This window comes from Conger conger, chromosome 14, assembly GCF_963514075.1.
Source record: "Conger conger chromosome 14, fConCon1.1, whole genome shotgun sequence".
NCBI lineage: Eukaryota > Metazoa > Chordata > Actinopteri > Anguilliformes > Congridae > Conger > Conger conger.
The window spans coordinates 29,644,930-29,657,918 of record NC_083773.1 but is presented as its reverse complement, the minus strand read 5'-3'; the positions used below and the strand labels follow the sequence as shown (position 1 = coordinate 29,657,918).

At 40.0% G+C, this 12,989-nt stretch overlaps 2 protein-coding genes across 2 annotated transcripts in view; one reads left to right on the top strand and one right to left on the bottom strand.

The window, feature by feature from the left end:
* The window catches only part of necab3 (N-terminal EF-hand calcium binding protein 3), a 42,545-nt gene extending 31,664 nt beyond the window's left edge, over positions 1-10,881 (bottom strand). The window contains exon 1 of the mRNA XM_061220017.1: positions 10,566-10,881. Within this exon, the coding sequence (XP_061076001.1) occupies positions 10,566-10,691 (126 nt within the window). The 5' untranslated portion in view covers positions 10,692-10,881. The remainder of the gene's footprint in view (positions 1-10,565) is intronic.
* A 1,447-nt stretch (positions 10,882-12,328) lies between these two features.
* Positions 12,329-12,989, top strand: part of LOC133109914 (E3 ubiquitin-protein ligase Itchy-like) — a 28,010-nt gene continuing 27,349 nt past the window's right edge. The window contains exon 1 of the mRNA XM_061219659.1: positions 12,329-12,466. The gene's annotated coding sequence lies outside the window, so the exon portion shown is untranslated. The remainder of the gene's footprint in view (positions 12,467-12,989) is intronic.

Sequence of the window (12,989 nt, the reverse complement as noted above, 5' to 3'; positions counted from 1 at the left end):
AGTAAAATTTGAGAAACCTTCTCATTTCACTCATGTTCTGCTATGACACTATAAGCGCACGGCAAGCAGATTTGATCATATAATCACATTCGTCATGTCTAAAGTGTTAAAAGTGACCATTTAATTTTACCTTGTAATGCATGGCTGTCTTCTGGGCTAAGAGCACCCACAAAGCATTTAGCCTGTCACATGGGAAGCCGGGGCCTTTGTTCTCTAAACAGAGAACAGCCCGGCATGAAGGGAGGCCAGACATAATGGATAAATACCGGTTCAGGGTTCCCAGAATCAATTGGAAAGATGAAAGTACTTGTGCCAACACGTACCAAATACAAGAAACGGCCTATCGACCGAAAGAATTGGAAAGATGAAAATACTCGTGCCAACACGTACCGAATACAAGAAACGGCCTATCGACCAAAAGTGCTTTGGTGGTGTGGACTATTGTTACAACGTCTTCAACCTTTTAGTTTCACATAATAAATTAATGCTATTAAAAAATTATTGGGCCATACATACATCTTGTTTGTTTTTCAGGTGAATTGCTAAATGCTTTATGGCATATTGACTATCTCATCTCCTCCACTGAATCCATCAGATCATCATTTCTCATGTTCTCACAGCTGTGAAATGTTTAAACATCCTTGAGGAAAGGGATTTCATTCTTTTTCAACACCCCCCCCCCCTCCCCTATTTTCCCTTGGAATGAGAAATTCAATTTTAAGCCCATGCCATTACCCAAACATCTGTGTACAGCCATTCAGCACCTGGCAGCCGGTCCACATTTACACCATGGTGGCAGGCAGATCAATCAGCTAATGAAGCCTTGTGTAATGCAGTAGGTAGGTATATCTCACCAAGTTGTGACTCCCAATTATGCCAATTTATTCACTGATTCGAGACCAAACACCCAAGAGTGAGCATTTTACCTGGACGGACTGACTGACAGCTCCAAAATGGAATCAGACTTTTTCTTTTTTTTTTTTTATCCTACATTCTAACCGCATACACTGTCCTTTACTTGTCAGTACTAGAGCCAGTGTGTGACAAAGTGAAATTGGACTTTTCCACTCCACACAGGCTTTAGTTTTCTGAATTCCGGTTTTGAAGTCCTCCACTTTGCTGAAAAGCAAGGCCACTCTTGATTAACTGTCAGGTGGTTGTAGGAGCTGGAGAGCTTGATTCAGGGCTATGGTCTGTGATTGCTTTGGTGCTGTTGAAAGCATCCCTTTGTGAGTGTTTGTAGGTAGGCAAGCGCTCAGATGGAAACCTTTGTGTACTTATGTGGATGTGACGCAGACTATCAGACCTAGCTAAAAGACCTTGAAAAAGAAGAAAGTTCACCAAATAGGTATTTTATGCACCTTAAAGGCAAGTCCTGAAAGCAAGCAGAGATTTAAGCCTCTGTCAAGGCAATCAATAAGCCCTATAACACACTTTGTTACATCCATACAATAACAACAGCCAATTCATCATTCAAGTCTATCAATAAAGAAATGTGTTCATTGAACACACAAAAATGGGATTCTAAATGCAATGTATTCATTTCCAGGAGGAACAAAGATGATTGAGTTGGAGGGAATGACACGGCAAACAGTCGGGCGTGTGTTGATGAGGGCACACTCACACTATAAAAGGTCAGTGTGGAGGTTTCCCCCATAGACTTAATAATTACCGATCAGAATACTCATACATGCAGCCAGAGTGGAGCTGTCCCCTTAATGGGTCCATACGCTGACCAGCTTAAACAGTCCATTTGAAGCTTGTGGCAAACTGCCTGAAGGTTAAGTGTGAAGTCTACCACCAATGCCTTCATCTTATACTCCTGCCCTGGAGTGACCAGTTGAGTCAGTTGATTCAGTTGATTTAAGAGACTTTTTAAGTCCTTGAAGCACAGTGAAATACTGAATACTGCGGCATCAGTGTTTCCATCTAAGGTTGTTCAGCCTGGTGTCAATTCAACTAAAGTAATGTGCTGGTCAATGGGGTCTGGATGTGTGCAGAGAATGATGCAGACAGGATTTTAGTGCAGTCAAATGCTGGGTTTTCAGGCAACCCTTGTTCAATCTAGACCTTGACAGTCTGAAATACACTTGAAAGATCTTTTAATCACAAATGACTATAGGAAAGACAATTTGTCATTTGCTGTTTAGGTAATCAGACAGCAGGTATTTGCCTCTTCTCTCTACTGATTCACATCTTTAATTGAAGAGAAAGCAGTCAGAAGGCGTGCCAGCCTCTGGCTGGAAATCATGTCAGTGCTCGATCTGATGAGCCGTTGGGAGGGACTGACCCAGCCACTGACAGTGAGAGCAGCATTTTACTCACAGGTCATCCCCACTGCCGCTGCTGCAGTTCTCCAGGCATTATATACAGTCAGGTCCATAAACGTTGGGACATCGACACAATTCTCCTCTTTTTGGCTCTACAATGGATTTAAAATGAAACAAACAAGATGTGCTTTAACTGCAGACTTTCAGCTTTAATTTGAGGGTATTTACATCCAAATCAGGTGAACGGTGTAGGAATTACAACAGTTTCTATATGTGCCTCCCACTTTTTAAGGGACCAAAAGTAATGGGACAATTGGCTGCTCAGCTGTTCCATGGCCAGGTGTGTGTTATTCCCTCATTATCTCATTTACAAGGAGCAGATAAAAGGTCTAGAGTTCATTTCAAGTGTGCTATTTGCATTTGTAATCTGTTGCTGTCAACTCTCAATATGAGATCCAAAGAGCTGTCACTATCAGTGAAGCAAGCCACCATTAGGCTGAAAAATCAAAACAAACCCATCAGAGAGATAGCAAAAACATTAGGTGTGGCCAAATCAACTGTTTGGAACATTCTTAAAAAGAAAGAACGCACCGGTGAGCTCGGTGAGCTCAGTGGTGGATGACAGAAGAATTCTTTCCCTGGTGAAGAAAAACCCCTTCACAACAGTTGGCCAGATCAAGAACACTCTCCAGGAGGTAGGTGTATGTGTGTCAAAGTCAACAATCAAGAGAAGACTTCACCAGAGTGAATACAGAGGGTTCACCACAAGATGTAAACCGTTGGTGAGCCTCAAAAACAGGAAGACCAGATTAGAGTTGGCCAAACAACATCTAAAAAAGCCTTTACAGTTCTGGAACAACATCCTATGGACAGATAAGACAAAGATCAACTTGTACCAGAATGATGGGAAGAGAAGAGTATGGAGAAGGAAAGGAACTGCTCATGATCCAAAACATACCACCTCATCAGTGAAGCATGGTGGTGGTAGTGTCATGGCGTGGGCATGTATGGCTGCCAATGGAACTGGTTCCCTTGTATTTATTGATGATGTGACTGCTGACAAAAGCAGCAGGATGAATTCTGAAGTGTTTTGGGCAATATTATCTGCTCATATTCAGCCAAATGCTTCAGAACTCATTGGACGGCGCTTCACAGTGCAGATGGACAATGACCCGAAGTATACTGCGAAAGCAACCAAAGAGTTTTTTAAGGCAAAGAAGTGGAATGTTATGCAATGGCCAAGTCAATCACCTGACCTGAATCCGATTGAACATGCATTTCACTTGCTGAAGACAAAACTTAAGGGAAAATGCCCCAAGAACAAGCAGGAACTGAAGACAATTGCAGTAGAGGCCTGGCAGAGCATCACCAGGGATGAAACCCAGTGTCTGGTGATGTCTATGCGTTCCAGACTTCAGGCTGTAATTGACAGCAAAGGATTTGCAACCAAGTATTAAAAAGTGAAACTTTGATTTACAATTTTAATTTGTCCCATTCATTTTGGTCCCTTAAAAAGTGGGAGGCACATATACAAACTGTTGTAATTCCTAAGCTGAAAGTCTGCAGTTAAAGCACATCTTGTTCATTTCATTTCAAATCCATTGTGGTGGTGTATAGAGCCAAAAAGATGAGAATTGTGTCGATGTCCCAATATTTATGGACCTGACTGTATATCCCCACAGAACGTGGGCTCCATCTGGCTCCATCTTTTTTCCTGCCCTGTTGCCGCATGCTGTCTGTCTTAGGCAGCCTCTGCATTCAAGTCAGTGTTTTCACGACATCACATCATATTACTTACCAGGCACTCGTATCCAGTGCAACTTACAAAATTGAAGCCACCAGAGCTAACTGATCTTTACAGAGATAGGAATATAAAATTATCCGCAAAGAAAATATAAAAAGAAAGAGGATGGCAAAAGAGTGTCAGGGAAGTCATGGAGAGAGAAAAGAAGAGGACCAAGGACCGGACCCTGGGGGACACCTGTGGAGAGATTATGAGGCCTTGAAACTACATCTCCCCCTTGCAACTCGAAAAGAGCCATTATCGAGGTAACATACTATGGTCTGATGGGAACCTTGAGATATTGGTAATAGCCAGTTGCATTTGTGCATCTCTCTCATCCTGGCAGCATCTTCTGTAGATAGCGGAGAGCCAAAGAAGAGTGTGCTCTTCTCCAAGGTTCACGCTGTTAGCACTCCTTTAAGCTGCACAGACCACCAGCTAAGCTGCATAGTCATTAGAGCGCAGGTCTTTCCCAGCTGGTGCAGGCCCCAGACTACATGCAGCCAGTTGACTAGAGGAGCCAAAAGCGCATAATGATATGAGGACAATCCTGGCACTAAAGATCCTTCCCTCCTGATGCGATGCTAAAGCCAATTATAGCCCTGTGGGGCTGCTGCAGCACATATGTTTTCCTGAAAAAAAATCTATAAAATCTATAAATGATGTAAAAATTCTGATGCTATCTAAATGGCCGTGGATAGGAACATGAATATTCGCAAATTTATCTTTGGTTTGAAAATAAAAAAATCGGTCTGTCTATTTCCAAGTCTGATGGCCTAGACTGCTTTGGGAAAACAGAGCTGAGGAGGCAATTAGTGATTCAAGCAGGGCCTTCTCATGAAACACGTTCATTAGTCTGAGTTATAATGGATTTGTTTTTGGACAGACTCTATCTGTCCAAAAGTAAATAAATAAATAAATAAATAAATATTCCCCAGAGAATTGACGATATACACTCACTGAGCACTTTATCAGAAACACCTGTACACTAACTTATTCATGGCAGCAGTGTAATGCACAAAATCATGCAGATACGGGTCAGGAGCTTCAGTTAATGTTCACATCAGCCATCAGAATGGGTAAAAAATGTGATCTAAGTTACTTTGACTGTGGCGTGATTGTCGGTGCCAGACAGGGTGGCTTGAGTATCTCAGAAACTGCTGATCTCCTGGGATTTTCATGCACAACATTTCTGAACACACAACATGTCAAACCTCTAGGTGGATAGGCTACAACAGCAGTAGACTTAATAAATATACAAAATAAGTCAAATACCTAATAACGTGCTCACAAAGTGTATAATACTTATTATAGACTTAATTATCATACTCTGATTCAGTAAAACCTTATTATCTTCTTATGCTAGTGCTTGAGCTAAATGTAATTAAGGGTTTGTGCTATTACACATTCAGACACCAGCATCAAGCTTCACGTACCATCTACCTGTATTGGAGATCTTATAGCTTAAGACCCTTTTCTGGTCTGTCAGTATCCACTATCAAACAGTTACAGCTAGTCCACAACTCTGCTGCTCTCTTATTATCTAGAATGAGAAACTCTTCATTGGCTACCTGTTCATTTTAGGATTGATTTGGATCGATGGCCTGAAATGTGCTCTATGAATAAAGGATGATTGATTGATTGATCACCCTTCAGTACATATGAGCAATGCAGCAGCACTGTGGACTTAGTAATTAAAAGATCAAACCATTTAAGATTCATAACCAAACATTACCAGCAATGGATTAATATTTATTCAAAGAGACTTTGATTGCAATTCATTTTCAAGCACAAAGGATGCATTTTCAGAAGACATTTAACCAAAATATTGGAGTGCTATCCAGTCAACATTACCACCAACTGTGATGTCCTAAAAAAACTGGATCAGGGCACATTTGTGTATGTTTTAAATAGAAGGCACAGATTGCACTACTTATGCCATCTGCTTTAAGCCACTCAAAATCACTACGGCATCTGCAAGGGGACAGGTTTGACTTAGTGAATGAAACAGGCAACCAATTTCACAACCTGAAAGGTACAAGTGCACACACAGACACATTCACATGTGACGTCATAAGTCACACACACAGACACTGATGTACAGACACACATACACACACAATAAATCAAGCTCCTTACACAAATGTAAATTAATTCCATTGTACAACCAGCTTTAGCCGACTGCTCTACTGCAGGGTTCAGAATTCACTAATAATTAAATTACCATTTCCTCCACTGTCCCTGCAGATTCCTACCATGCTGCTAATGCCTTTGGTGACATCAGTGAACCTGAGGTCATGCTGTTAATGTAAAGTAACCCCTGTGCTCTCATTATCCTCTTGCCAGCCTCTGCCAAACGGTGTAAAATCAGGGGAAAGTGCATGCAGTCACTTATTACTTGTGATTCCTGTTTTTGCTGCAACATTTATGTGAAGCTTTTTTTTTTTCAGACCAAAAATCTGGTCATAAAGTAGTGCCCTTGTGTTCGCCTTTTCAGATGCAACTCACCCACAGCCATACACGTGGATTTTACCTTCCCCCATTGCTTCTACAGAGACTACGAATCAGACATAAAGCAGCGAGTCTGTTTGGTTACCAATGTATCCACACCAGGCACAATTTTCCAGAGGCAAAGCAATCAGTTGCCAGAAAATATAAATAAAAGCTTGACCTTGTGGCCCTAGCTGTGGGCTGATGGCTGATATCTTACAGCTGCATTTATTTTTCCTGGGTTATTTGAAGGCCTACAAGATGCATTTAAATGTGTTGACTATGAATGATATCATTGATATATCATTCATTGTTGCTTCCCTGAGTCGTAGATATCCCCATTTACTACCATGGACTTCCTCTAATACTGAGCACATCTTTCAAGGCAGGCAGACTGCTGAGATTTTCACATTGTGAGATTAGTTGTATTTGCATCAGAATGTTTTTTAAAAAGACTAAACGTGTCTTGTTTGTCTCGAGTGAGGCACCAAGAACGGCGCAAAGACTAAAATACTTGTGTAGAATTCCATGCTAATTTTGTAAATTGATTTCACACAAATAATCACGGTGAGCGCTCAGGGCATTTAGCAGGTTTGTTCCCCTCTAATGCAATATTCATATTTAGTCCAGCTTGTTCTACCTACCGCAGCCAAATTGGAAATAATGCATCATTTACTACTCAAATGAAAGGTCATTTCTGTCTCCCAGAGTGAATGCATTGTGATGTCACTCTGGCAGGTGTTGAGACAGTGGGACACTCAAGTCCTACTGACATCATTCCCTGCTAAGAGGTGCGCGGAGGGGAACTGGAGAGAGACTGCAGAGGGTTTAGAAAAGGGAGAAACAGCATGTACAGAATAATCCCATCCACCTTCTGCAATGTGTGCATTTTTATCTGGCTCATAAATGTCACTAAATGAAAAAAACAACAACCTCTGGAAATCCTCTTTCCTGGCATATTTGAAGAATCTGTAGCAGTATCCCTCTGCACTGAGACATTAATGATGAAGGAAAGCTTGTGAGTCTACACAAGACAAATCAGAGTGAAGCCCGCATTCATTTTCCCAGGAAGGTCTGCTTTCATGGAATAGGCTATTTGGAGGCGTGGTTTAAAATTATAAACAGCCAACAGGCCAAATATTTTCAGAAACAAATTGTATTTTGTGGCAAGTTAAATGTTTATTTATATATACTCGCTGAGCACTTTATTAGGTAGACCAGCTTGAATGCAAATATTTCATCAGCCAATCATGTGGCAGCAACTAAATGCACAAAAGCATGCAGACATGGTCAAGTGGTTCAGTTGTTTTTCAGACAAAATGCCAGAATGGGGAATAAATGTGATCTAAGTGACTTTGGCCATGGAATGATTGCTGGTGCCAGACAAGGTGATTTGAATATCTCAGAAAAACAAAAAAAACATCCAGTGAGCAGCAGTTCTGTGGGCAAAAACGTGTTATTAATGAGAGAAGTCAGATGAGAAGGGCCAGACTGGTCGAAGCTGACAAGAAGGTGACAGTAATGCAAATAACCACACATTACAACAGTGGTATGCATCTCTGAATGCACAACATGTCAAACCTCTCAGTTGATAGGTTACAGCAGCAGAAGACCAGTCTAAAAAATAAGTCTAATAAATACCTAATAAAGTTTTTTTTTTAGTATATTACAGAATATCAGCATTTTCTATTTGTAAGCTTCACAACTTCTGGTGTAAATCACGCCCAGTTTTGTTGCTTTGCTGCTTTCAGGATAAAAATAAAAACTAATAAACTGATTCTCAACTGATTAAAAATAGGCTGTTTTTTTTGGTTCTTTATGTATTACTATTAACAACTGTCTTTTTTTATTACTATTAACAATCGCACTGGGACTTAAAGGAACAGCGCATAAAATAACATGAGTATTTCTTAGAAGGCTGTTTACTGTAAAATATGTGCAAAATGTGCTTTTGCTACAAATACAATACAGGCTGGTAGCTGCTATTACACTTGTTGATTACTTCACAATACTTCTCTAGTAACAATAAAAGCAGATATTGCAGAAAACAGTCAGCCCTGGTAGCCTCCATTTGAACAAGTTATGCTAAACATGCAGAAAGCTATGAGTTATTGAGTCACAACGCATGTACCCGGTGATAGAGCTATCTCCCTCTTAAGCAGCATTACCTGGTGCGCCACTCGAGAGTGAGATGAAATTATAGGTTTTAACAATATAAAAACAGGTAAGCAAAGTATCTTGCACAATATTATAATGCTAAAGGCTTCTGAAAAGTGCATATGTCCTATAATACATAAACTATTGCAGCATTTTTCCATGGACTTTCATCCTGACCTAAAATGCATTGCTCTAAATTACTGTGGTTATGTTTTTAACAGAAATGGTTTATACTGTTGTGAGGCAATAGCAAGGAACCTTTGATAGAGGTTACCGTAAACTTTCATGACTCAATACATCAATGCTCCTTCTGACAGTCTTATTTCGACCTCCTTGCTTATGTAATAGTTTAAACATCATTCACTAAGAAGACGAGAACTGCAAATCTGGTTAAGTACCTAAGTCAAGGGGCCAAATGTGATGTCATTTCCTAGCTCTGCACCAATTAAAATCGATCCATAACAAATTCTCTGACATGCCTCTCAGGCTTGAGGCAGCAGTCAGAAATGATGTCAGCAGTGAGAAGTCAAGTCTGTTCTGCTGTACTGGACCTTGGACAGGAGCTCTGATGATTGTACCACTTGAACATCTCCTTACCCCTGCTGTACTACTCAACAATGCAAGGAACAGGCACTGCGCTACAAAGTGCTTCTACCACATCCTATTAGACAGAAATTAGGTACAGAGTATATACGTGTTTACACTTCATCTGGGTTTCTCTGTTTCACACTTCAACTGTGTTTCACTGTTTCTCAGCCTGTCATCTGCGGTTTCAAAGCTCAGATAGCATTTAATTTGAAAGCAAACGAGAGACGCCGTATAAATGAATTCACAATAGCAAAACAAAAAAAAATTATTAAATAAAGCCTAGCCAGTATTAAGCTGCGTTTCAAGGTGAACGGATCCATTAAGCTGATTATGCTGCAGCAGCTATAACCTTTTGATGTGGGACTGAAATTAAAATGTTAAGTATCACCACAAAGCCCACAGTGTTTTTTACATGTGCCTGCCATGGATCCAGGGGCCCTAAGCTTGGGGCCTCTGCCTCCGGGTCCCCGACTGAGGCTGGCTTACTGCACTTTAAGACAAAGAGGAAACAGATGCAGCCCTCTCTCTGTGCTCCGCACAGCAGGGAGTCAGGGGTAACGCGTGGTACTGCGCGCGACAGACACAGGTCTCTCGAGTTTAATCAGAGCACAAGGTGTGTCTAGCTACTCCCCAGATGCTCCCAAATTAACTTTGCATGTCAATAACCCAAGCCCCTACCAAAAACCCATTCTTAAAACAGCTGCTTGTTGGAGCACTCTTCAGTTCTATGAGCCGGAAAACAAGCTGCCATCTTGCAGAACACAGTGAATATTTGTTTGACTATTACAACTGGAAAACGACGGTGTGTTTTTTAATCACTATTTGTAATTTTATTAATAACATTAATTTAAAAAAATGTGTGGGCAATCAGATGTGTGTGCTGTGATATGAATATGGATGTGATTGAGTGGAAGGATGACATGGGTTAGGGAACTAGACTAGACAACACTTAACCTAAGAACAATAAATCCAATGTAACAACTATATAACAAGATTGTATGTAAAAAAAAATTAAAAGTAAGCTATGTAAGCTGTTAAATTCCTAAAGTAGCTGTAACTATGCATTTCTTCAGATGCAATAAAACTTAAGGAGCAGCGTTAGAGATCAATTTCCCTAGTTATTACTATTATTAAAAATGTAACTTGTCTGTCTTATGGAGACTCAATATTTATTTAATCATTGTGTAGAGAATGGGTTCAATTGCATAGTTCAATACATTCCTACACCTCTCTGTAATGAAACGATTTGAAATAATATAAAGGTCTAGATTACTTACGTCTTGCAAAATGGAAAGACCTTGGTCGGGGGTCCTCTGCAGTAGCTGCTGCTGTTGCTTTGAGTACAGGTGCTGCTGTTTAGCTGACTGGAGACACATAGTGATCATCTCCGTGCATGCCATCATTTTTCGTATTTTCGTTTGGAATATTATTCGCCCGAATTCATATGCTCCTTGTACACCGTTTGATATGCTCTCGTCGTTCGACTGAAAACTTAAATATTGAGTCCTGGTAGGCAGGCTATGTGATGTTGATGCGCCGACTTCGGTCTCAACGATGATGTCCTGCAATATAGCAACTTTCCGCGGTAACCCCACCCTCTTCACATATGATTGGCTGCCACCTTGCTGGAGCGTCTCTATCTTTCGTCAAGCGACGTAACACCTTTTGGGAGACTGGGTATTTTGTTAATTTATGCTTTGCATTGGAGGAATTATTATTTATTTTTAGTGTTTAGCTATTGTATTAATGATTGATAAAATATTGTCGCTTAGTTGTGTGTCTATTGTGAAAGCATAATTTGTTGAATTTCAAAATGTTTCCAGTTGGTATAAGTGAGCACAAAATGTATTAGTTTTGGTCTGTCGTTGTTTTCCGAAAAGGCTACTACTGCAGCCTAAGCGATGCGCTGATGATGGACTGATCTGTATGAATATATCGAGAGCCCCACCTACCGGATTTAACGCACACAAAATGTTTTACTTCTCGGTTGGTATAATGTTCTCTTTAATTCTCTGCAGAGTGAGTCATACCGATTTCGGATCTTGATGTCTGGAGGTAACTAGACAGAGTACAGAAAATGTAGCCTATTAAACATTCTACCAAGTTTTCTATATCTCCTCATACATTTTGACCGCTCTTCTCATATTATCCATGGGTAATTCCATTATGGAGTAATATAACTGAAATCCATCCGTATTGATTATAGGCTATACTTTGGTTAATTTCCCAATGACGCAATGTCTATAAAAACTATATTATATATTATATATTATATATATTATACTACATATTTAAAAAAACTGTTCACATAGCAACTCACTTTTGTAGATGTCCATAGTACCCACTTAGCATACATACGTTGCTTTGGTTCTCTGCCATGATATGTAAATACATTTCCTTTGAAACTGTTTTTCTACTGATAACCTCGCTAACAGGTCTATGGAAATTCTGAGTGCATTTCTTATTCTGAAAAACATTTTAAAAAGTTACTATAATATCATAAATAAATATGAATATGTGTAAATATCACCATTGTGATAAAAATGAATTATCTCTATAGCTAAGTGCTATAAATTCCAGATTTTTTTTTAATGAATCGTAAAACAAGTTATCAATATCAGTATGAAATTATATGCAAAGCACAAAATTCATTTAAAAGTCTGAACAGTTTTTGCCATCAGAAGATGGTGAGTGATTCTCAGACACATCGGATTTACTGTAGCATATTTATTAAACAATTCCCCGTGGTCCCCATCAAAATAGAAACAAATTATGAAGAAGTTTTAAGAGGTAGTTTGTCTACGTTTCCATATTTCAGGATTCGCTACATTTTATTCTTTAGTCCTCCATTGGACCTTAGCCAATACGATTAAATAAATAAAAATAAAAATAAAGCAACACAAACTTAATCCAAGAAGACGAAGACGGGAGGCTTGTTCTGACGGATATTAACAGTTGTATATCTTATTTATATATGTCATCTTTGACTACTGTGCTCGCAGGAAGCCCGTGCTACGCGCGCCCCACCTTGCGTTCGTCACGTGACAACGTTGCGAAGATGTTGGAAGTTTCTACCTTCGTGTGAAGTGGGGTCTAAACCAAAACATCTAGCTAACTAGCTAGTTTTCAGTGGTCGTGTAGGATATACAACATCAACTTCTGTCACCTCCAGATACGGGTAAGACATAATTCAAAGACCGTTAGCGAGGCGGCCTGAAATTTGAGGTCTGTTTCGTTATCCTCATGTAACCTAGCTTAGCACTGGCTAGCCGTTCCGTGTTCTCTGTCTTTGGTTTTCGTTAGCTAGCTGGCTAGTGAGTTGGCTTGCAAATAAGTTAGCTACCTAGCTAGCTAGGCAATATAACTAGGTAGCAAGCCAGCTCGGTGCCTTCCTGCTAAATATCATGCTAAAGTGTGTAATCGGATTATTTTCTCTGGAGAGTGACAGTACTCGCTAGCTATGAACACTGCCGAATTAGGTCGTGATTATCTGACGGGCAATGCTAATGGTCTCATGTTAAGGTTAGCTACATTTGTATTTTCCGTGTAGCTAGCTAAATGTTCCGTCAGCTAGTTTTAAATTGTCTGCTATAGCTAATTCAATCATAGCATTATTTATCGTAGTGTAACGGTAACTTAGCTACTAAATGGTAACATTGTTCCAAATGGCTGGCTATAATGTTAGCTAGCTCGCTTGGTGG